This window comes from Lepidochelys kempii, chromosome 1, assembly GCF_965140265.1.
Source record: "Lepidochelys kempii isolate rLepKem1 chromosome 1, rLepKem1.hap2, whole genome shotgun sequence".
In the NCBI taxonomy this organism is placed as follows: Eukaryota; Metazoa; Chordata; order Testudines; family Cheloniidae; genus Lepidochelys; species Lepidochelys kempii.
Genome location: NC_133256.1, coordinates 138,473,186 through 138,498,269, shown reverse-complemented (window position 1 = coordinate 138,498,269; position 25,084 = coordinate 138,473,186). Strand labels below are relative to the sequence as shown.

Below are 25,084 nucleotides of genomic sequence, written 5' to 3'. Positions count from 1 at the left end.
AGCTCCTAAATCAATTTGGCAGTTTTGAAATTTTTGTCTTGAGTTACTATATTGCAAGCATTTGAACCCTGCAGCTCAGGGCTAAGGCACACAAAATGTACATTGCTGCTGTGCGTGCTGCTTTTGTAGCACCCAAGGAATACGCCCTGGGAAAATATGAGAACCTGACTGAATCTGGTTGCTAAACCTGAACAGAAGGGTCCCCGTAACACGATTCATCCCAGGAGCAGATGGCTAGCTAGTGTAAATCAGTGACTGAATGAAATCAGTGGAGTGTGTCCAATTTACATAAGCTGAGCATCTGGCCCAAAGAGCACATTTTACAGCTGAAACGTCAAAGGACTGAAATATTTGACAAATGGCTGCCAGAGGATTATTGCACACAAAAGGTGAGAACCTGTGCAGAGGGCCAGCAAGAGGCCTATGCACTTAAATGCCATTAAATACTAAGGGTGAAATCCTGGCCCCAGTGAAGTCAATGGCAAAACAATGGATTTCAACGGTCCCAGGATTTCACCCCAGCACACTTGCCCTTTGCCACTTATGTCCTCGAGAAAGGTTGGCCCTCTGCACAGGGGTGAATTGCACTGAACATGTATCAGTGTGATGTTGTATATTTATATAGCATCACTTATCCCCAAAGATCCTAAGGCGTTCATTAGATTTCTACAGCACCAATGGAATGAATTCACCTTTGGTAGAGAGGTTAGCAGGTAACCAGGACTGCAAGATATGAGGGGAGAGAAATTATAAAGAATTGCATTTAATACTGTAATTACAGCAGAGGTATTTGCATTTTTATAGTATTACTTATTCCACAGATACCAAATTAGTCTTAAATTTTGGATTATATCTTATTTATTACATTCATTGTATAAACTACTACATAAATATTTTATACGTTTCTATTTTTTAAAACCCAGATACTCCTTAGTCTTGTTGAAAAATTTGATGTACATTTCAATGGTTTTATAATTTCAGGAACTCATTTGTAAGTATAACACAGCCAAGCACGTGTGAACATCTCAAATATTATCACTTAAGGATGGGAGACATCAAAAGTATGGAAAATATACAGATGTCTTAGGCCTAATTCTGCTTTCATTTGTACCTGTGCTACCCCCCGCCGCCCACTGATGTCAGGGTGCTGAGTATTTAATTTACTGTGTGCAAAATAGCAAACAGACCCAAAGGTTGTTTTTCTTTTCAGTAAACACAAACAGCAGAATACTAAGGAATACATTTGGATGGACTTTTACCCATCTGCATAATTATGACTTCTACTAACTTCTCTATAGAAAAGTAGTATGGGCTGGGGTAATAAGCACTGAGTCGGGGAAGTCTCAGATTCTAATCTTGCCTCTGCCACTGATGCTTTGTATGGCTTTGGGTAATTCACTTCAGCTTTCTATTCCAGTTTCCCTACCTACAAATTGTGTATGATAGTACTTACCTGTGGTCCGTGTACCTCGGAGTGGGGCTTAAGAGGATAAAATAAATAATATCTGTATAGTGTCTTGACCCTTTCAAGTGCTAAGTGTTGTATTAAAAAACTCGATTGAATATTTTTTTATATATTGTGACATTAAAGAGACACTATCAACTTGAAACCAAGTCAGATTCAGAAAATGAATTAGAAGTAGTTTTAGGTACATCACCTATTTCTTTAGTTTTCCTGTCAGTTTTTTGTAGTTTTTGTCATATTTTTTCATTTTAACATGTTTTTCTTTGCCCTGTTACTGTGTGAAATGACTCACAAAAACAAGAGGGGTAACTAACTAACTTACTTGATTATACCGGTGAAACAATTAAATCGATTGTGCCCAAAATATTGCCAAAGACACAAACTATAAAAAGAGAAAATATGATTTACTAATTTCTCTCTTTATGGTCTACTTTGCTGTTATCTACACAAATAATAGGCAAAATATTTCCAAGCAGAAATGCAATTTTTAGTTTGACGATGTTCATTTAAAGAAGCAAATAAACAAAAATAAACATTCTCCACATGTCTGTGTTTACAATATTTTGATTTACTTGAGTTTATTTGGTCATATAACATGATCTATTTTAATCATGTTTTGTATAATCTAAAAAGGGTTCACTGTTTCATAAATAGATCTCGCATATGTTATTACATCTGTCTTAAAACATAATCACTCTTGAAAGTATGCTCTAGCATTCTTCCAGTGTCAGAGATCCAATAGGCACTGCCAGAAGTGATCTTAGTATTATCCCTGTTCTTTAAATTTTGTCAATTCTGTTCTTTTCCTTTGACTGAAAATTTGTTTCCTCTTAACAGTATCATTTTAGACCACGCTAAGCTATATGCCTTCCTTCACCAATTAACTCTTTTTTTTTCTAATAACTATTAGAAATTTTATGAGAGGCTGCAACTATCTGCTCCTTTCATTAAATATGCTGGGTTTTTTATATACCACATGGCAGTTTACCTCTCTTGTACCTGACCTAACCCAACTTGCCTTGATCTCCAGTTAATTGCTTTTAGTCATGTGACAATCTTCAGTGTAAATTTTTTTTAAAAGCTAGATGTTGGGTCTGCAGTGTAAATGCTGCCCAAAATTAACTTTACTTGTCAAAGATCTACGCACTGTGATTTCTCCAGTTACAAAAGAAAGTTATCCAGAACGTTCAGGGCCGATAAGGTAAGGTGTAGAAGGGGTGATCTGAAACCCCGCCTGGAGCTGAGCCAGCAGTTTTTGCAGAGTCTCAGCTATGGTGCACAGAAGATTATCAATTTGTAATTATTAAGTCTGGTCATAGTGCTTTACAGAACGTAGAATAAGACATAGTTCTTGCCTTGAAGACTGTACAATCTAGATCTAAACCAGACAAGACACGGGACCACAGTACAGAAAAGGGAGGGGGTGGAGGTGGAGAGCAGGGATTGGTGAGTCTACCCTGAGCTGAAGGCTAAAAGTGTGGGGAGAGCAGGACTGCTCAACCAGAGGGACAGTGCCCCAAGGCGGGCTACCTGGTGCTATCCAGTAGGTCACAACAACTCACAACTAGGAGCCAGCAGGAATGAGGACAGGGAAGAGACGCTCTCCTTCCTGAGGCTGCTCCTTTTCTGTACCACCCCCTCCCAGCCCCAACCCAATCCAATGCTGTGCCTCATGCCTAACCCTCCCATTCGCTCAGTGTTCAGCTCTAGGGCAAGAGCACTTCAAGAGGCCATGGCACAAAAATGGCCACACAAGCAACTGACTGTAAGCCTCCAGCACCCCCAAATAAAGCCAGTAGAGACATAGAAAACTGGTGTTGGTGGTTCTTTTCACAAGAATTCATATGACCTGAAATATGACACCAACATCACTTCTTTTTTGTGTCTAATTCCAGAGTAAATTTTAGAGCTGGTAACAAACAAGAACATTTTTCACAAAAAACTTTTTGCCAGCAAAATTATCCCCTTTTCACAGAAAACTTCTGGAATTCAACATTTTTCATCAAGTTTTATAGCTGGTAAAAAACAGTGACAACTTTTTTTGCAAATGACTATTTTTTCACTGAAAAAAATTTAGAATTTGATTTTTTTTTAGGCAAACATTTTGGCAAAAAAAATGTCCCATTTTAGCTGAAAACTTTTGAATTTTGAAAATTTCCAACCAGCTTGAATAAAATCCTAACTTCTTCTTATTGAGCTCTTGCTTTTACAGTTCTTGAATTACCTATGAACTGATCAACTACTCACCACAGGCTAAACCTTGTTCTCACTGAATCTCACTCTGACTTCAAAGGGCCCAGGATTTTCCCCATAAAAATAGAAAGAATGTATAATAATCCATTTAGATAAGTTATTAGAGAATTATAAAGTCAGAAGATATTCAACACTACATTATTTAGATAGGGCCAAAGCCACCAAGTTTATATCTGGATCTAAACACCCCCAAGATTTGGAGTTCTTAGCTCCGGCAGGGGGGTTGGTTTGTCCCATTCTAGAGAGTGGTCAGTGAGGCATCAAATGCAGACATCCTCAGTGCTTGTGGATGTTCAGACCTAGGGTTTTGATTTAGGCCCAGCTCTAGAGTTACTAGCAAGTAGGCATGCCTCATTGCTTACCAAAATGGACGTCATATGCAGCAGAAAGGACTGAGCCTTCAACTCCTTACTGAGGCAAAGCTACTCATTCTACCCAATGGTATTTTTTACTGAGTTAGGAGTACGAACTCTGGGATTTACCCAAATGCAAACACCTCCAAATGAAATAAAAACTAAAATCACTTTGTGCCCTGTTTGCTGAAAGAACTTAGCGTCTCTGGTTTTATTTCTGTAATTCAGTGACCCAAAGTGCACCAAACTGAATACACCTCCTCAGCATTTGTGTAAACATGTTCTGTGCTGCTAATGACCTGATCTGAACATTTATTTTCACTGTATTAAAGGCAGTAAAGTACCGTAAAAAGTGGATATGAAACACAATGTATCATTAGAACCAAAATATGAAGGGACTTCAATGTTCTATTCTCACCTTGATCATATTACTTGCATTTCAGTAATTTGTGCTGAAAGAAGTTAAAGCATTTGAATTGCATAATTCAGCTTTTTTTATCATGAATTTATTCTTTACAAAGGGCCAAAATCCAGAGGTCTCTACTTTATATTTAGTCATTTTTTCTAAGTCTGTGCTCATCCAAATTCCAATTATAGTCAGTTTAAGTTGTGCCACTGAATTCAGTGGAAGCAGGGTAGGGCTTGTGGCCCACACAGCTCTCAGCTGTACCTGATTGTAAGGTGCATCATTCATTTTAGACCCAAATTTACCTCTATTCCACATAAATCTGGTATTGTCCTGTTTATTGTTGTAAATTGCTGACATCAGAAATGCTGACTCAGGGGACTGAGGTTAAAACAGATGTTCCGTATTTTTTAAAAACATCCATTGTATAGTTTTCAAACTCTCACCTCTGTCATTGTGTTCTTTGTTGTGTTCTTCATTTGAGGGTGTTGATGCATACTTGCTAAGCCATTGGCACATCTGAGAGGAGTCTACGTTTCAGCAATGGATAAACTGATCCTTGTCAATAGTTTGTATTTCAATTGATTATGACTGTGAAGCATTTTGGAAATATGATGTGATGAAAGTTGCTATATACATGTAAGACATTATTAACTATTAGTATTATTTAAACCTTGCTGGGTTCAGCTATGGCCCAGTGTAGGAATGAACAACCTGTAATTAGAGTTCAGTGAACAATTCACAGAAAGTAATTTGTTTGATAGAAAGAGCCTCTTTTACTGCTCAAAGAACATGTGCTTGCAGATTTCTAGTTCCTCATTCAAATTTATTCACTTTTTTTCTACTCTATGGCTTGATCATCAGCAGTTTGCCAGTTCACTGCAGGTATTGGACACTGGACATTTGACATTCAAGTTGTGTTGGTTAGTTTTCGCAGTCACATGGTACTTTTTGCTATTTCTTATTGGACAAGCAAATCTGATAGAGCCCTATTGAATTCCCATTAAAGTCAATAGACAGGGTCCTATTGATTTCAGTGGGAGATGGAGCAGGCCTGTAATCAGGAAGAGTGCTTGAAGAAGCCACAGTTTAGGAGGAGGCATAAGATAAACAAGGTAAGAGAATTTTAGAAAACTGTAAATCTTCCCTTTATCGGCCACAGTGGTCTTGTCTGAGGTACCACTGTTAGAAAACAACTAGTCTGCTGTATAATATTGATTGGTGGGGGTCAGTTTCAATTTCATTTTCTTTCATTGTAGTTGCACAAAATGATTGTGGTACAAATACTTAGGGTGAAATCCTGACTTCACTGAAGTCAATAGGAGTTTTGTCATTGACCTCAGTGGGGCTGGGATTTCACCCTTATATCAGTGTGTTCTTCCTGCCCAGTAGTCCATGTCCTTCTGCTAGCACATGGAAGTCAGCTTGTGTGAAATATATTTAACTCTTGAGAACAGCAGGATTTATCTGCAGCACCTTCGATTCTTAACTCTCTTTTTATTCTTTCTAACATGCTTGATTATCTCATCCACACAGCTACGCTGGCATTGTCGCCTGGTGAGGTAAGTCCATTAAGCTTATCTGAATGTTATCTAAGTACTCTCTGGGACCAATTCTGCATTATGCTTAGCCAGTGAAATCCCACTGCAGTTAGCGGGAGCTGAGGGTGCTCAGCACGATGCAGGATTAGTCCCTGTGTTTGTGGCTTATTCTGTCTAAATATGAATTATGGGTGTAGGTCTTCTGCATTTGTTTGTTAATTACCAGATCATCTGAATGCAACCTCCCGGTAAAAATACAACACTGCGGGCTTGTCTAGAATGGAGATATTTGCACCAGCGTAACCACATTGATGCAGTTCCACTGGTACAAACCCCTAATGTAGATTCATGCTGCACAAGTGCAAAACACAGCTTGCATCTGTGTGACTTACTGCAGTAGGTTACCAGAGTAAGACACATGAGTGAAGGCTCAGTCTTGCACCCATGTGCACATTTATACTGGACAATTAAAAATTCCCAGGAGAGGTAGGTTCTCAAAGTGGGAGAGCACAAAGCTAGCTTTGTAAATATCATACAGAGCCACAATATCACAAATTATTTGTGCTTTAACAAGAATGGAAGGGGCATTAATTATGGTTCATTCTGTCCCATCATCCTTACCATACGTTCTGTAAAAAACACAATTTTCTGATATCACCCACGCTTGGTCAAGACATTAACACAATTTTGAAACACTGACTTACAAATCCCCATGCAATAATGCCATAATATATCATCCAATTTTGAGAATTGGTTCTAATTTATACTCTGTTAGGGCTAGATTCAGATCTCAATGGCACCAGTGTATCAAAACAGTATAATTCCACTGATGTCAGTTGAGTTACTTCGGATTTATACCACTTTAATAAAGGACAGAGTCTGGCCCTGAGTTTCAGAATACTGGTTCCTTAGCAGAGATGAATGTTGGAAGATTTACTTAAATATTTATGATGCATAAACAAAAATATGTAAATTTGATACATTAATGGAAGTCTCATGAACTCAAGAGTAATACTTTGCAGCGTTAGATGGCATTATTTATTTGGGGTGAAATTCACACCTATACAGTAAAACTTAAGTTTGGCGCATGAGTCTTCTCTGGCTCTTTGTAATGGGATGAATTTCACCCTCAGGTCCTGCGACTTCCTCGTTTAGGGACCATTTCTGTTTCCATTAAATGATAAAACTCTTATTGACTTCAGTGGAAGCAGGATCAGCCTTTGTAGCACACTAAAAGCTTTACATGTACTGTGAACAGACCCTAGGACCATAAATACAGCTGGTCTGATTTTTCCACTGCCTTGTGCCATCTTTTATACCTGCGCAAAGTAAGTGCAGAGCAGGAGTGAAGAGCTTCCCTAGCACAATGGTCGTGTTCTGCACTCACATTGAAGAGAGATACGTGACTACACAAGGTGCAAGGCTTTGGAGAATCAGGCCCAGTCTCCTCTCACCACATATGATAGCTGTGTTGGTTTCTTTTGTATTACATTAGGATGACCGCTTGGAGCACTGGCACAGTAAAGCTTGCAAATGTGATTGTCAAGGAAGTGCCAACTCAGTATGGGCCACCGGAACCAACAGCTTAGTGTGCATGCCAGGTAAGGGATTATTTCTCTCCAAGTTATGAGCCATGTACTTCACTGCCTTTCGCTCTATATCTTCTTATAGCACTATTTTCACTTGTTCTGACATCCTAAAATGCTACCCTGTACTGTCGGTCTGTAGCTTTTGAACTGAACATCCTATTCCCTTAGCACACAATGGGTCCTGTCTGATTCTGGATGATCAGCTCAGCCCCAGCGTACTGGATCAATGATGGGACTGCTCAGAAATAGAGTAGTAGATCTCAGCTGGCTGTGTTACTAACTGCTGTGGGTGCTATTGTGGTTTGTGTCATAGGGCAGCCCTCATGCTGAACCTCTGAGGGGTTGCCTACACTGCAGTCAGGGGGTGTGACTGCAGCACGTGGAGCCAGACCTGAGCTAGCTTAGATGTAGCTAGCGTGAGTACCCGTAGTAGTGAAGCCACAGCAGCATGGACTTCAGCGCAATCTAGCCACTGGAGTACAGAGCTAGTCCTGGGCAGCTTTGTACGGCCCACTTGGAAGCCTGTGCTGCCTAGCTTCACTGCTATCGGTGCTCACAGTCACTAGATTAAAGCTAGCTCGGGATGTCTACAGGTCATCGGAGCCAGAATTTCTCCTTAGGGGCTGGCACTGGTGAAGCCACCCAAGCTGCCAGCAGCTATCAATGCGGGAATTGAGGCAAATTGCCCGTGTGGATGAGGTCTAAGAAATCCCACCTGAAGAATTAGAATTATTCAAGCTCTGCCTTTTTTCAGCCAGTGTCTCCACAGGGCAATGGTGTTGAGGACTAGCCCTATAAAGTGGTTACGAATGGAAATTAAGGGGTATATGAAGGAAAAGGCCTGTTGATGAACTGGCATTGTGCTGCTGCCATGACCTCAGGGCCGAGTTCAGTATCTGCCACAGAAATCCTTCTCTTGCTCCCTGAGGCTTGGTGCAGAGGTGACTCACTTTGTCTTTGCATGGGGTGGGGAACACTAGACTGATGGTAGATTCATAGAGTTCAAGGCCAGAAGGGACCATTAGCTCATCTAGTCTGACCTCCTCCACATCATATCAACTTCCATCCATCTACCTCTGTATTAAGCCCAATAAACTTGTGTGTGACTAAGGCCTTGTCTACACTTACTGGGGGTTCGATGAGCAGCTATGGATGCATCAGTGGTTGATTTAGCAGGTCTAATGAAGACCTGCTAAATCGACCACCAGTTGCTCTCCCATCGACTCCTGTATTCCACCTGAATGAGAAGCACAAAGGGAGTCGACGGGAGAGCGTCTCCAGTCGACATTGTGTAATGTGGACCCCACAGTAAGTAGATCTGAGTATGTCGACTTCAGCTACATTATTCACATAGCTGAAGTTGTGTAACTTAGATCAATCTCCCCCCGTAGCGTAGACAAGGCCTAACGTGTTCCAGATGTGCATTAAAGGCATCCAGACTTGATTTGAAGACCTCAAATCAAGCTGGAAAATCCACCACTCCCCTTGGTAGTTTATTCCAGTGGACGGTGGTTAATCACCCTCATTGTAAAAAAAATTGGGCCTTATTTCTAATTCAAATTTATCTGCTACAGCTTCCAACCACTGGTTCTTGTTATACCTTTCTCTGCTAGGTTATCATTTATCCTTTAGTACCCACTATTTTCTCCCCAGTAATCAAGTCACCTCTTAGTCTAGTTTTTGACAAGCTTAACAGATTGAGCTCTTTAAGTCTCTCACTGTAAAGCATTTTCTCCAGCCCTCCAAGTTTTGTGGCTCTTTCCCGCACTCTCACTAATTTTTCAACCTCCTTTTTATACTGTGTACATCAGAACTGTACATAGTATTTCAGTACTGATCTCACCAATGCTGTATACAGAGGTAAAATCACCTCCATATGGCTGCTCCAACTCCCTATTCCCCTGTTTATGCATCCAAGGATTGAATTAGCCTTTTTGCTGCAGCATTGTTCTGGGAGATCATGTTGAGATGCTTGTCCGTGACAACCCCCATTCTGGTATGGCCTGTATTTCTTAGATGTATAGCGTTTCATAGATTCGAAGGCCAGAAGGCAGCACTGCAGTCATGTACTCTGACTTCCTGTGTAACATGGGCCAAAGAACTTCCCCAGAATCATGCCTAGAGCAGATCTTTTAGAAAAACATCCAATCGTGATTTTAAAATTGTCAGTGATGGAGAATCCACTATGAGCACTGGTAAATTGTTTTAATAGTTAAGTGTTCTCGTTGCTAAAATTGACACCTTATTTCCAATCTGAGTTTGTGTAGCTTCAACTTTCAGCCATTGGATTGTGTTATACCTTGCTCTGCTTGACTGAAGAGCCCATTATTAAATATTTAATACCATGTCGGTACTTATACACTGTAATCAAGTCACTCCTTAAACTTCTCCTGGTGAAGCTAAATAGATTGAGCTCTTTGAGTCCATCACTATATGGCAGGTTTTCTCTGAACCCTTTCCAATTTACCAACAACCTTCTTGAATTGTGGGCACCAGAACTGGACACAATATTCCAGCAGTAGTGGCAGCTGTGCCAAAGATAGAGGTAAAATAACTTCTCTACTTCTATTCAAATTTCCCCTGTTTATACATCCCAGGATCACATTCGTTCTTTTGGCCATAGCATCACACTGGGAGTTCATGTTCAGCTGATTATCTACCACAACCCCCAAATCTTTTTCAAAGCCACTGCTTCTCAGGATAGAGTCCCGCACCCTGTAAGTATGGCCTACAATCTTTGTTCCTAGATTTGTATATTTACATGTACCCCTATTAAAATGCATATTGTTTGCTTGTGCCCAGTTAACCAAACAATCCAGACTGATCTAAATCAGTGTCCTATCTTCTTCATTATTTACCATTGCCCCAATTTTTGTATCATCTGCAAACTTGAACAGTGATGATTTTATGTTCCAAGTCCTTAATAAAAATGTTAAATAGCATAGGGCCAAGAACAAATCATTGTGAGATGCCACTGAAAACACACCTGCTCAGTGACGATTCCCTGTTTACAGATATATTTTGAGACTTATCAGTTAGCTAGTTTTAAATCCATTTAATGTGTGTCATGTTAATTTTATATCATTCTATATTTTTAATCAAAATGTTGCACAGTACCAAGTCAAACACATTACAGAAGTCTAAGTATATTACATCAACTGTATTACCTTTATCAATCAAACTTGTAATCTCATCTAAAAAAATATGTAGCAGTTTGACAGGATCTATTTTCCATAAACCCATGTTGATTTGCATTAATTACATTATTTTCCTTTAATACTTTATTAATCATCTCCTGTATCAGCCACTCCATTTTCTTGCCTGGGACTGATGTCCGGCTGATAGGCGTATAATTACTGTGGTCCATCCCACTTACCCTTTTTAAAAATTGGCACAGCTTTAGCTTCCAAGCTTCTGGAATTTCCCCAGTGCTTCAAGACTCATTGAAAATCAACATTAATGATTCAGTAAGCTCCTCAGCCAACTTTCTGATGCAAATTATCTGGACCTGCTGATTTAAAAATGTGTAGCATTAGTAGCTGCTGTTTAACATCCTCCCGAGATACTAGTGGAATGGAAAGAGTGTTATCATCACCATATAATGAGGCTATATCATCTGTTTTTTCCCCAAATACAGACCACAAATATTTATTGAACACATCTACCTTTTCTGCATTACTACTGATAATTCTATCATTTCCATCTAGTAATGGACCAATATTGTGGTCAGGGTTCTTTTTTGTTCTTAAAATATTTCAAAAATTTCTTCTCATTGTCCTTAACTCTGCTAGCCATAGATTTCCCCTTGTGCCTCCTTTCTTCTCTTATCTGTTTTTCACAATTCCTAACTTCTGATTTATATTCATGACTATCAACTTCCCCATTTTTCAATTTGCTACATTTTTTTAATAGCTGACTTCTCTTCCCTTCCCTTCTAAAGCAGGGTGGTGTTGTTTTTTAACCAGTATAACCTTCTTGCTCAATTGTGGAATTGCTTTTTGGGGCATCTAGTAAGGTGTTCTTAAATGATTCCAAATGATCATTCACATTTTTCTGATTAAATTCTTCCTCCCAGATAATTTGCCTAATAATTGTTTTCAGCTTTGTGAAACTGGCCCTATTAAAGCACCAAGTACACATATTACTGGTCTGGACTTTATTCTGCATTTGACTGTATTAAAATGTACTGTGTATCAATGTTCCCAGTTTATCAAGTGATCCATATTGCTCTGTATGATTGCTCTGTCCACATCATTGTTTATTATGCTACCAACATTTGTGTCAAATGCAAATTTTATCAGCAGTGATTTTATATTTACTTCTAGCGTATTGCTGAAAGGGTTGGATAGCATCAGGCCTAGTACTGATCTCTGCCAATCCCAGGTAGAAGCACTTCTTTTCAGTGATGATCCCCCACTGACAACTCCTTTTGAGATCTATCAGTTAGCCATTTTTTAACCATTTTGCATGTGCTTTGCTATTACACTGTTCTAATATTTTAATCAGAATGCAGCGTTGCCAGCCTCAGAAATCATGAGTCAAACCATCTCAAAATCCTGACACTGGCCCAAAAATAATGAACATTTTAAAAAGAAGACTATAGTGTGGTTTTGGTCTGTCATTTTTTTGATTTGTGAACTTCCCCTACCATCCCCAGTGTGTGGGTCTAAGATAATTAGTCTTGCCCACTCTCTCAAATGTATTGGATAAGGTGATTTTGACCCCTGCTCCAGGAGCGGTCACCCCACATCTATCCATACCATGCCCAGCAATTAATCTTGTCCCTCAGGTCAGCCCCCCCACCTCCATCAACCCCAACCCCAGTTCAGCATAGCCATCAGTCCAGCCACCCCCCATCAGCCCTCACCCCCTCAGTTCAGCCCCTACACCCAGCTTCACCTCTGCTCCGCTTGGGGTTCTTCACTGCCCTTTCCCAGGCTGGGGGTGGATTCCAGGTGCTCTTCACCCTCTAGCTCTTCCCAAGCCAGATGCTGCAGAGGGCGGGGGGGAAGGAGGGGGAAAGCAGGGGAATTGTCCTGTCCGTATTTCTCACAGGAGGGTGAGGGAGAGGAACTTTGCTGAGATGCTGGGCTCTTTGCTCCCTCCTCTGAGAACTGCGAGTGCAGAGAGAGACTCTGCTGGCTTCTGGCAGGGGTGCTGGTGCCTCTCATGCCATCATGGGACAGACTCCAGAACCCCTGAAATCCTGTCACTTGCAAGAGCTGGCAATACGGAGAATGTTGTGTGGTAATAATACTTATAAAAGCCTCGGTATCTACACAGATACCTTTATCACTCAAACTTGTGATCTCAAAGAATGAAATCAGGGCTGTTTGACGGCTACCATAGGCGAGGGTACGATGGGAATTAAGTACTGTATTTAGACAGCTCCATTGTGAAGAACATACTTACATGTCTGAGGAGAACAGAATGATAAAAGATTACATCATTTTACCGAGAAGGCTCTTTTACTGTAAAAAAGAGTCTCACTGGTAGAAATAACAAAATTGTGCTGGGGTTCAAATGAACAAACACAGAATTTGCATAATGTAACTGCCTAGAATTTATAATGAGCCTAATTCTCCATGCGCTGCACCTCACGGAGCCATTCACACCTGCACAGAAGGTGCACAACGTGACTGGAAAATGCTACCTTCTCAGACAGCAGAGTTTTAGCCTCACTTTGCCCAGATATAAATGGCTACAAAATGTGCAAGGCAGCGGAGAATCAGGCCCATGAGGGCTAGCATTCAGGGGAGCAAAAGTGGTCCCCATTAAAGTCTTTACAAACAACTCCGCAAGTAATTAATATTACTACAATATTCCCTCGTTATTTCGTATCTATTTACTATCTATTTGCAAAAGCAAAATGTAAAGGTGTTAATGACGACCACTTAGCTTGTGCCGGTTTGTACAAACAACAAACTCAAAGAGCAGCAGAGCTGTCACTCTGCTATCCCAGTCAGTCTCCTTATGCCTTTGCAACACTGCCTCTCACAAGCTTAACTATCGTGGGCGGAGCCATTCCAATAACCACTTTAAGAGTTTTCTTAAGGTCAGTGATAACAGCATTAAATAAATTAACTGGTTGGTCCTGGCAGCCTCCAGACATCTGTTGAGTAGTTCTCTGTCTGTGACAGTCTTCCAGAGCCGAAGGTGACCTCTTAATTGTATTATGGCTGGGTGATCTACGGATTAGTGTTACTAAAAATAAAATTGTTCTGTCTTCCATCCCTCACGTTCAAGATAAGCCTGCCAAGTAGTAAATGTGTGGGGCCACTTAAGTCCAGTCTCAGTTTGCGGTTTCTTACACAAAGGGGACAACTTATTTTAATGCTGTGGAAAAGCTGGTTATGTTGTGAATTGATCACAAGAAGACTGCTATAAACCCACTAGATGGTTTAACTCCTGCCAGTGGGTCACATCAGCCCTGAAGGGAGATGAAAGCTAATTTCCATTGTCTTTTGATTTTTTTTTCTTTTGATGTCATAAAAAAGGCAAAGTTTGTGCAACTCAGAGGAGAGGGGAGGGGAAGGACTATCTATCCCCCACCCCAGTGCAGCGGGTGGAGGGAGCCTTTTGTTTCCTACACACAGTCAAGCAGAATTTCCTCTCCCCGCCCCGGAGACCATCAAACAGTCAGACACTGTGATAAGAAGCTCACCCCACTTCCTGGCTGTAGCTCCCTTTGTCATCTCCCAAGCAGCTATCATAGACTTTACTTGGACATTCCCACCCTTGGGTGGGTATTATAGGCTTTGGCAGTGCACTGCAGCTGCCTCAGTGTCCCTGTTTTGGCTGGAGACCCTGCCATCCCCAGCCTCTGTACTGCCTCTGGATCCTTGGTAAGGGTAGGCAGACAGCTTATTTCCCTGGCCTGGGCTTTTGTACTGGGAGAATGGGAAGTCCCTTCAAAACAGTGGTTCTTGTCACTCCACTGCAGTATAAGGCTGTCTCTCACCCTCCTTCTCCTCAGGTATTTCTCTGCATACACCGGGAAGGTAACTTGATTACTGTTGGATACTGGCAGCTCTCCTGTTCCAGTCCACGTGTTCCCATTTGGCCCATTCAGAGGGCAGGACAGTACCTGGGAGCTATAAGGATATGTTTGCACTGCAGTGTAATCACTCAGGCTCAAGCCTAACTCACCTTCTGTCTACACACACTTTGCGCTAACCTAGGGCTTGGATCTAGGCTCCCAGCACCCCACAGGATAGAGATTCCGAGCGTGAGTCAAGCCAGAACCCTGGGTTCAAGTCCTATTGCTTTGCAGTGTAGATGCAGCCCCACTGGACTTGTGCTCTGGGAGTCCGCCAAAAGTATCCCACAGGCGACTTTCTTTGTGCTCCGGACGGGCAAATTTATGGGATAGTCAAGTTTTCCCACTCTGCACCAAAGGCTAAGGGCTACAGTGGCCGCATTTTGGGAGGATGCTTGGAAATCTGGGATATGGTTGGTTGGACTGGGACCCGCACTGTAGGCGCAGGAGCACCAGGTTGAGATTCAGAATTCAATAATTCCTAACCTCGGGTTACAAACGAGTGTAGATGCTCAAGTCCTAGGTTAACAAACCTAGGGTCAGGGACAGGGCTGGCTCTCGGCACCAGCAAAACAAGCAGGTGCTTGGGGCGGCACATTTCTAGGGGCGGCATCCCGGCGCCGGCCATGCCGCCCCTAGCAATGTGCCCCCACCGCCCCAGCTCCCCTCCACTCCGCCTGCTCCCCTGAGCACGCCGCCGCCGCTCCGCTCCTCCCCGCTCCTGCCCAGGCTTGCCGCACGCTAAACAGCTGTTTGGAGCAGCAAGCCTGAGAGGGAGGGAGGAGAAGCCGAGTGGCGGCACGCTCAGGGGAGGTGGGGGTGGTGGAGCGGAGGAGAGCAGGGGCGAGGAGTAGTTCCTCTACCCCCCTCCCTTCCGCTCTGCCTGCTCCCCTGAGCACGCTACCTCTCCTTTGCCTGAGAGGGAGCGGGGAGAAGTGGAGTGGCACCGTGTTCAAGGGAGCAGGCAGAGCGGAGGTGAGCGAGGGTGGGAGGTTGCAGGGGGGGGGCCGCAAGAAGCAATGGGGGCGGGGAAATGCAGCACACCCGGGGGAGGAGGTGGGGCCGGGGATTTGGAGAAGGGGTTGGGAAGGGGTGGGGTTGGGGGCGCAGCCAGGGGCGGGGGGAGCACAAAAAGAAAAGCAGGGATGGCCAAAAATTTTTTTGCTTGGGGCGGCAAAAATCCTAGAGCTGGCCCTGGTCAGTGAGCTTGAGTTCTACTAAGCCGGGGCTTGCGTTACAGTATAGACATCCCCTAAGAGGTCTGGTGAGCAAGATCCAATGATTCAGAGCAGTCTGAGTCAGTCAGGAGAGGAGAGCTGCCAGAGAGAGTGAGAGGGGCTGGATCCTGAGAGAAAGCTGAAGGCAGGAGAGCAGCAAGAGAGTTTTTCCAAGCCAGAGAGCCAGAGCAGGAGGGCTGGAGAGAGCTGAAGGCAGGAAGAGCAGAAGCAGGACAGGGAGATGCCTGCTGGCTTGAAGCTAGAGAGCCAAGGGCCAGGCAGGGAAGCCGCGGAGGGGCTTATCCACTGACCTCTCCAGGGCCAGACAGCTGGGCCCAGAGTAACCATGAGAGGGCCAGGGGGAATGTGGAACTGCTGCCGGAGAAAAGATTATCTCCCAGCAGAGAGGCTGTGGAGGGTTGGGCTCTCACTGGGATGGCTGTCCTGGCAGAGGGACGGAGGTGTGGCAGAAGACACTGGGTATGGTGAGAATTAAGGTAGGTCATCAGAACTACATGCAGTGGGGTGATATGGACTATGGTTTATTATGGACTGTTTGCACTACATGTAGTTAATAAACTATGCTGATGGACTAGAAGATAAACTTGTATGAGTTACTGGGGACTCAAAAGGGAAACTGAGGTGAGGGGCCACTGGCAGGACATCCCTGAGGCCAGGAGGGGGTGCCCAGGAAGGAGCCTTGTGGTTACAACCCCTAATTTGAGTTGAAACCTCAGCATTGTTCATATCCCCTTTTTTCTGAACTCCCTGAAATCGTCTCCTATACACGTCGGGATTACTTTAAACTTTTGCAACAATCCCTAGAGACCCCTCTGTCCATAAGGGTGAAAATGTCCAAAGCCTTTATCCCTGGCAGTAGTGGAGCCAGATACCGTACCATGGCCTCCTGCCCCACCCCCCCATTCAACTCACACCCCATTTCAAAAGTATCTAGAAACACATCCATGTCACCACCAGCCCCCCCCAAAGTGAGGAAGTAATTTGGAGTCTGTGCCACCCACTGGGCCAGGTACGTGGGGTCTGTCTTCACCTATCAGATTAGGGTTTCGCTGGCACAGCGAATGTACAACTTCAGCAGATGTTGATTCTTTCCCTCTCCTCACTCCCCTTATGTTGGTGCTGGTGCTGCGACTGTTGCTGCTGGTCTTTATGCTGCTGGTCCCTCTCCAGCTGAATCCTCTCTTGGTCCACCTGTGGACCTGTCCAAATTCCCAGTTGCGGTGAGGCAACCCTCTTCCCAGCTTCCCTCCAGGGAGTTGGCTCCAAGATCTCCTAGGCCTGCTGGCCCCTCTGCCAGTGGGCCGGATGTTCCCTGCAAACCTGGACCATCATTCCTCTTCTGATCTTGAGAATCCAACAAGTCGACTAGCTGTTTCTTTGTCTGCGCATCAGTGCTGAGCTGCCTTTCTCTGCATAGCTCAAGCAGCTGACCTTTCTTCAGCTGTCCATAACTCATGTTCACCTCTCTTTTTGCTATTCTTTTCCTGAGAAGACTATAAAACTTTACTCTGTGCTTCCCCCTTCTGTGCTAATTACTTCCACTGCAGTAGGCACTAATGGCAAGTTACACTGCCATAGAGCTCACATATGCTGCCACCATATATGTCATAGGTCAGGGCAACTGCACGCATATTCCCCCTCAGTGCTCCCTGAAGGCACCCACTCTAGGCTTCCAGCTCCTCAGCCATCACCTCTGTTCAGTAGAGACCCGCATCTCTCTCTCCTGAGCAGGGTTTTTCCAGGCTGCACAGCTCCCTGCCCACACTGTAATATCCCCAGCAAGCCAGACTGACTACACAGGCCAGCGTCTGTGCTTGGCTTGCTCTCCGAAGGCTATAAATAGTGTAAGTGTCAGCAATTACACATTATCACACAGCTCTTCGCAAGTACACATATTCATTCTTATGGTGAAATCACTACAGAGAAAACATATTGAAAATAATAAAAGAACTTACACACACACTAAAAAGCTTACCAGAGATCACCCCAACTCCAGCCTCAGGCTCTAGTACCTGGCAGTCCTTCAAAACCCACAACTGGGTTTCCCCCAAGTTCATAACTGTCTCAGTTTCAGAACCAGAACCCATGACTAGTTCAGCCTTTTCTTTATACAGCTTGGGCCTTTAATCTTGACTTCATGGTGTGACTTCTCACTCAGGACACCTAGAACTGCAAGCCACTGTGTTACCCCACCGCCTTAGCAGGAGTAAGCTTTGCTGATAAACTATGTGTCAATCCCATGACACACCCAGCTGTTTGCCTGGCCAGCAAACTCCTCAGGACTCAGCCAGTCCACACCTTGCCTTGTAGGTAGCAATCAGCAAACCCGAGTTCCCCAGAGAGGTCACCCAGCAGTGCCCAGTCCCTCTCACTGGACACACACAGGAGTTATTAAGTTTGCTGCCTCGAAAGGGACAGAGTATGCACCAGCCTGTTAGGTTGGCGGAGGACTCACCCTCTGCCGTTAATACACAACATCGAGATGGGTTTTGTAATAAAACAAACAAAGAACAGAGACATAAGTGATACTAAGCACAAATGTAAGACAGGTGTGGTTTCAAATAAAACACAACACCCTTTCTGGTGACTAAAACTTCATTTAAGCACATTACAATCTTTGCCTAAGCAGTTTTCTTACTTATGTCAAATTACCAGTGTATCTTGCCTTTCAGGTCAAGAGGGTCCAGCTTTCATAGGCTCAAAGGGTCCTATGCTCTATTATTCCCTCAGTGATGGATCCCTAAAATGTCTCTTTGCCCACCCCCACCATATTACCCAAAGACTGTGTCCCTGTTTCAAGAGCCAGGAAGTTTTCCTGGGGTGCAGATTCTGTCCCCTGGTGTGTTTGTAAATGGGCTTCTTCCCTACTCCTCTAGCGTAATGGCTTTGTTCATCTTACATGGAAGTGTCTTTCTATTGTCCTCTGCCTGTAACCAAGCAGGTCAGACAGGTACATACACATTCCTTTGTCTAGGGCAGTCTGAGGTCATGCACTGCCTCCCAAATACATTTTAAGAACGTATTTCCAGCGCACATCTATAACTTTTCATATACAGGCTGGACGCACATCCTGCAATGATTTTTTCCTTTGAGAGCTACATTATGACAATAACTTGTTGGGGCAAGGAGTGCATCAGATTGATGTCAGTTACAGTACGGGGAAGCCTTCTGCCAGTTGGCACTGAGGCGTTCCAGGGGTGTGTGTGTCACACGTGTAACAAGTGATTCATAAATAATTACCCTCTCGTGAGGGCATAGTTTCAGAAGGCTGGGGAGTTGCATAACCGGAGGTTTGGAATTTCATTCACCTCTTCCCAGGTAGTCCCAGGAAATCCACTGCACATGTATCGTCCCAACAGTCTGAGCTTGTCTGTTACATTTTCAGTATTCACAACCTCCCACCCCAACAATCAATCCCGGCCCATGATAATACATAAAACTATTTGTTTAATACAGTGGATCTCAAAGATCCTCTAACTCAATTCACTAAAGGCGCCCAAAGCTATTGCAGGAAAGTCTGTCACAACATGCTTGACAGCATAGTTTTGGAATTTAAAGCAGTTCATGTTTTCAGTTATTATCCACAAGCTTTTATAGGCTGGTATTTCCTTGCCTGGAGGAAGGAGGGATGGCAGCTACTCGTTTGTAACAGAAAAATATGTTAATGAGATATTTACCTGCCAAAATATGTTAATGAGATATTGAACTTATGTTTGCACTGCTCTACAGTGACTGTAGGAAAAGTACTATAGGGACTAGAGTCCAATTATGCTCTGGAAGAGCATAATACAGAGCATTATAAGAGCATTATACAGTTAGACACAGATTTGTTGTTAAGGGGTTATACTGTGCTTTCAAATGTGATTCAGAAAAGTGTCCGCCATGCCCCAGTTTCCCAGAATTATCAGCTCCCAGGAAGGAACATTGAATACAGAGCGCCACATGCCACCAAAGGGTTTGACTCCCTTTTTCAGCCACGCCAGTCAAATTAGGAGCTTCTTCCACTCTTTTCCTGTTCCCAATCTCAGCTTCCTCTCTGAGTCCCAATGTGCCTTCCCTGTCTTTGCAGGAAGCAGTCAGTGAGCAGAGGTAGGGGGCCAGGGAGGGAGCTGCAGTGGCTAGGAAAGGGGTCTTGAGAGGGGCAGATCCCCAATGGGTGGGAATGAGGAGAGAACAGGCTTCTTCATAAAGAATTCTCTTTCCTGCATAAAGCTTTCAAAGCCCAGCAGTGGTGCTATTGCAGAGACCCCTTCCTTCTTGCTGGTCTCCCCGATTCCTTGGGAGTCCCCAGCTGTTCCCTCCTCCCTAGGGAAGGAGACGGTCTTCGTGTCAGAAGAGCATCAGAGAAAAACAGCCTTGGAAGGAAGGAAGAGTTGGGGTGGGCGGGTATCTCTGGGGCAGCCGGAGGCTGAAGGAGGGAGCAGCTGGAGGCTCTTTTAACTATCCAGCTCCTGTTTGCAGTTAGTAACGTGATGTGCTGGCTGTTTGTCACATCCTCTTTCTTCGTTTCTATTTCATCTTTTATTCGTGTGAGCAACAAGTAGTCCTTCTGACCTTGGGAAATTCCAGGTTGGTGGCTGAGCAGACGGGCTGGAATTGATTTAATCCATTTCTAGAGGATAGTGCTGCTGCCCACGGTAAATGGGCTGATCCATGCCCTCGTGGTGTGAGCATTACTGGCACCTGGGAGAGCCAGGTTTGAGTCCTAATTGCAGCCCTTAGCACCTAGAACCTTCTTACGCAAATAGTCCCATTGCCCTCAACATGGCAGGGGGACAAAGGCAGCCCAAGCAGGTCTGCTTGCACCTGGCCTCGCTAAAGCCCTTCTGCTAGCTGGGAGTAACCCTTACTGGTTCCAAAGAGACTTTAATTTGAGCTAGAAGGATGAGATCCTGCAGGCAGGAGTGGAAAAATGAAAGCAACCTCAGGGGGATCCTTCAGTAGAGAAGACCCCTTCAGCAAGGGGAGCAACGGCGGAAGGATTATTATACATAGCTCAAAACTGGAGGCCTTGCAAACATCCCACAAGGTCAGAGGAAGAATCTCATGAAAGCAAAGCCCCATGAGTCCACCTTAGGGTGCTTCTCACAAATCCTGCAGAAGCGAGTCTCAGAGCCTGGGTCAGCTGACTCGGGCTCATGCTACAAGGCTAAAAATAGCAGTGTAGGTGTTCTGACTTGGGCTGGAGCCAGGGCTGTGAGAGCCAGAGGGGGAAGGATCTCAGAGCCCAGGCTTCAGCCTGAGCAGGAACATCCCCACTGCTATTTTTAGCCCCATAGCAAAAGCCCTGTGAGCCCCAGTCAGTTGACCCCAGGCTCTGAGACTTGCTGCGGCAGGTCTTCTTTTGCAGTGTAAATGTACCCCCTCCCCCACTGGGGACGTGGTGTGCAATGTCTGTGCAAGGTTAAGAAGGAGTTGTTAAAATAAATGAGTGCATCAGAGAGTTGAAATGATGAGAAGGGACTCCCCTCTCCCCATGAGTTCTGCTGTGCACTTTTTATGTTGCTGAGACTCCTCAGTGGCAGAGTGAAATGAAGCCTGCAGCTCCGCAGGTGTCCATGCGTCTGTTGCAGTTTATGATCTGGCCTAACAGTGTGCCACCACCATGCCAGAGGAGAGCTGACCGTGTGAAAACACGGCTTGAATCCACACGCCACAAACACTCTGAGCAAACAAAACCAGGCAATAAAAGCAGCCGGACTTTCCTTGGATTAAACTGCTCGTTTCTCTTGCAGAGTGTCCCTATCATAAACCCCTTGGGTTTGAGTCAGGAGCGCTTCCTTTCGACCAGATAAGCTGCTCCAATTCAGAGCAGTACACCGGATGGTATACTTCATGGACTGCAAACAAGGCCCGACTTAATGGCCAGGGTTTTGGGTAAGCCTAACATCCCTGCAAGTGCATTACAATGTTGAGTGCTGTGCAGCAATTCAACCAAGCACGATGCAGAGTTTTAGGAGTCTTGATACTAACGTTACAAAGCAAAAAAAAGGGGGAAATGAAGTAAAGTGAGAGGAACAAAAGGTGCCTTAAATATTCAGTGGCATTTCCACCTGCTTATACCAGGGCTGAATCTGTTTCAGAGAATGTCGTCTCGCCAAGGCCATTCCTAGTACATTTTCCAATAAAAAGCTGGAGTCTTAGGCCCAGACTATGGTACCACTGTAGTCACTGGAGTTTTGCCCCGGACCAAAAGATTTGTGCTAAGATTTTCAAACATGACCAGTGATTGGACTCCTCAGTTTCTCGCTGCCTAACCCGAGACACCTTATTTTCAGAAAGTGCCGACCACCTGCTCGCTTTCAGTTGGGCACCTAAACATGGAGGTACCACAAATCACTAGTCATTGAAAAAAATTCTTGTTCTTGACCCTTAATGGATCAGTTCCTTTGCATTCCTTCCTTTCCTGTCTGATTCCCCCGGGACTAACACCTGTACTGTATTCTTTGATTTGCCTGCTTCCGACAGGTGTGCGTGGCTCTCCAAATTTCAAGACAATGGGCAGTGGCTGCAGATTGACATGAAAGAGGTCAAAGTTATCTCCGGGATACTCACACAGGGGCGCTGTGATGCAGATGAGTGGATGACAAAATACAGTGTGCAGTACAGGACTGATGAGAATCTGAACTGGATTTACTACAAGGACCAGACAGGAAACAACAGGGTCAGTGGGAGGAGCATTTTGGTGAAAATGGTTTTAAGCTAAATGCAGATTTTGGCTCACAATGGGTGATATCCCATGTGGAACACCAAGAATAACCCTTTGTGCCATTAAATCAAATTAAGTTATAAGAGCGACTATGGGCCAGACTTTCTTGCACCTACACTCGGCTCAGAGCTGGAAGGAAGGGTGTTAGCTAGTAGATTGCATTCCTTGATGCCAGTGCTGGTTTGTAACCCCAGACCTCAGCAATACTAAAAGAAACTGCCAGGAAGCTCTAAGATATGCCTCTGGTGTGACATATCTTAATGAACCCCCACCAGTGGAGGATTTGGCATAGCAGAGTTCTGCTTCACCACATCCTGATATGTCCTTTCCCAACCCATTCACCAGCCTACAACAGGGGTGGGCAGATGGCGCAGGACCCAGATCTGTCACAGCTATGCCAGCAGGGAGTTCTCCTCCTACAGTGGAATTCTCTGCTGGCCTTATGCAGCCATTTCCTTTGTACCATTATAGAGAATCCAGCCTGAGAAATCCAACTCATGTACGTGCAGGGTAAGGAAAGACTGGGATTATGCTCACTCTTGCCAGGAGCTCTACTAATTTGACCCCTTGCCACTTTCTGTTTAGCAAAGCCGTAGCTATAAATATGCAAATTGACCAATATAAATAAAGAGGCATGAGAAAACACAGAGGAACACCCAAAACAGAGTAAAAAGAAGGGAAACAAAGGCCTGCATCCCTCAAGGGCAGGAACCCCTTGTAGCAGATCTTACTTTAATTACAACAAAAGGAAACCACACAGTGATCCCTTACTATTGGATGGAGGGAGACCACCAGGACCCTGGGTATTCCCTGTTTTAAGTCCAGAGACTAGTTTGCAAACTGGTAGAATCGGTGGCACTGTAAGGAACTTTTCAATCACAACCCCAGTCTCTTTTCGAAATCCGACCTCAACGTTGTGCTCTTGGGAGGACGGAGATCATTCAGTAATACTTTGTCAGCGTTAGATAAGGGCAATGTCGTTAGATGAAAGCTGGTGGATTACAAGTGACTGCCACTACAGCAAATAATATTTGGGAGTTTTTGTCAGAGGGACTCCCGTAATATAAGCAGTCAGACATAACAGCAACTAGGGAGCGAAAGGAGTCTGAATGGGTCTTGTGTGAACCAGGTGTACACAGGATGAGCTCTCTGTAGGGCGTGAAGATCAGGAATTTCACAGGAGCCGGAGGTTATGCTTTCCCCAGGAACATCTTGGGATTTGTGATGAAATCTGGTGAAATCTGGCACAATTTTAGAAGGCCAAACAGTTTTCTTTTAATGGCGGTACTGGATTCCAAAATTAAGTACAGCAGGACAGGGAAGCCGGCACAATCTTCAGAAAGTGTTGCACCGCTGTGTTAACCCTCAGGCCAGCTGGAGCCCCGAGCGTCACAGAAGCCAACCTCATTCCCTGTTCAGCTTGCTGCTAGCAGCGGGGCATGTATAGGGCTGCACAGAGCAGCGCTCATTCAAAACATTGCCTTTGAGAAAAAAGTGGAGCTCAGCCTTGTCGTTGTTTAAATACACAATCAGTGACACCCCTTACGGCAGCTGGCAGTGTGACAAAGCCAGGCCAAATTGCAAAGGGGAACCTGCCCAGTGCGCTGCAGTAGCAGGGGAACAAAGCACAGAATGCAATCCACACCCCGAGTCTGAAGAGGAGATGTCTCACATTCTCCCAAAATACACAGGTGGCCTGACTCTCATTGACACTATGTCATCTTTACTGTGTTTCAGAGGGGTGGCAAAGAGCCCTAGTACAAATGCGAACCAGGCCCTTCGAATTAAAAATGGCAATTCTTCACTGCCCTTCTTGGGTCACTTTTGTTTAAAAACAGTGTGTTTTTTTGGGGGGGGACAAGAACAATAGGTCTGAATCTCCCCAGACTTACACTAGTTTTACACTGTTGTAACTCCACTCCTGATGCTTTATGCTGACTTGGTGCTAGAGTAACTTTAAACCAGTAGGCAGAATTGCACCATTCACTGTCGAAATGGAAGAGGTTTGTTGCGAATGACCAATATTGTCATCAGCACTGCCTGGTGCATACTTCACACCACGTCATTCAGCAATTCACATTCTTGGCTTGCGAACTGGTGAGCGTGAAAATGGATTGTCACATAATCTGGGGAAGGAGGAGATCTAGCTCTTTAACCCACTCTGCTCTGTGCTAACCTGCCTTTTTGTCTCTCGGTGTTGTGTAGGTTTTCTATGGAAACTCAGACAGATCATCCATTGTCCAGAATCTCCTGCGCCCTCCGATTGTTTCCCGCTACATCCGATTAATACCGCTAGGCTGGCATGTACGCATTGCCATCAGGATGGAGCTGCTGGAGTGCATGAGTAAATGTGCTTAAAGTCCAACCATGCGTGGTTTTCAAAGGGGTGCAAGGACAGTCCCTAGCAAAATGTAGAAAGACAATAAATATAATGACAGGTTTCAGAGGAACAGCCGTGTTAGTCTGTATTCGCAAAAAGAAAAGGAGTACT

The 25,084-nt window shown here is 44.3% G+C and overlaps 1 protein-coding gene across 1 annotated transcript; it reads left to right on the top strand.

Annotated features, from left to right (window-relative positions):
- The first annotated feature begins 5,988 nt into the window (after positions 1 to 5,988).
- RS1 (retinoschisin 1) lies at positions 5,989 to 24,951 on the top strand. The gene is made up of 5 exons (XM_073327760.1): positions 5,989 to 6,039; positions 7,514 to 7,619; positions 21,620 to 21,761; positions 22,353 to 22,548; positions 24,799 to 24,951. Exons 1-5 carry the CDS (start codon positions 5,989 to 5,991, stop codon positions 24,949 to 24,951), a joined length of 648 nt encoding a protein of 215 aa, XP_073183861.1.
- Positions 24,952 to 25,084: the final 133 nt, after the last annotated feature.

Coding starts and splice junctions, on each gene's coding strand:
- RS1 (XM_073327760.1), top strand. CDS start 5,989: ATGCTTGATTATCTCATCCACACAGCTACGCTGGCATTGTCGCCTGGT. Junction 6,040..7,513: donor TGGCATTGTCGCCTGGTGAG/GTAAGTCCATTA, acceptor GTATTACATTAG/GATGACCGCTTGGAGCACTG. Junction 22,549..24,798: donor ACCAGACAGGAAACAACAGG/GTCAGTGGGAGG, acceptor GGTGTTGTGTAG/GTTTTCTATGGAAACTCAGA.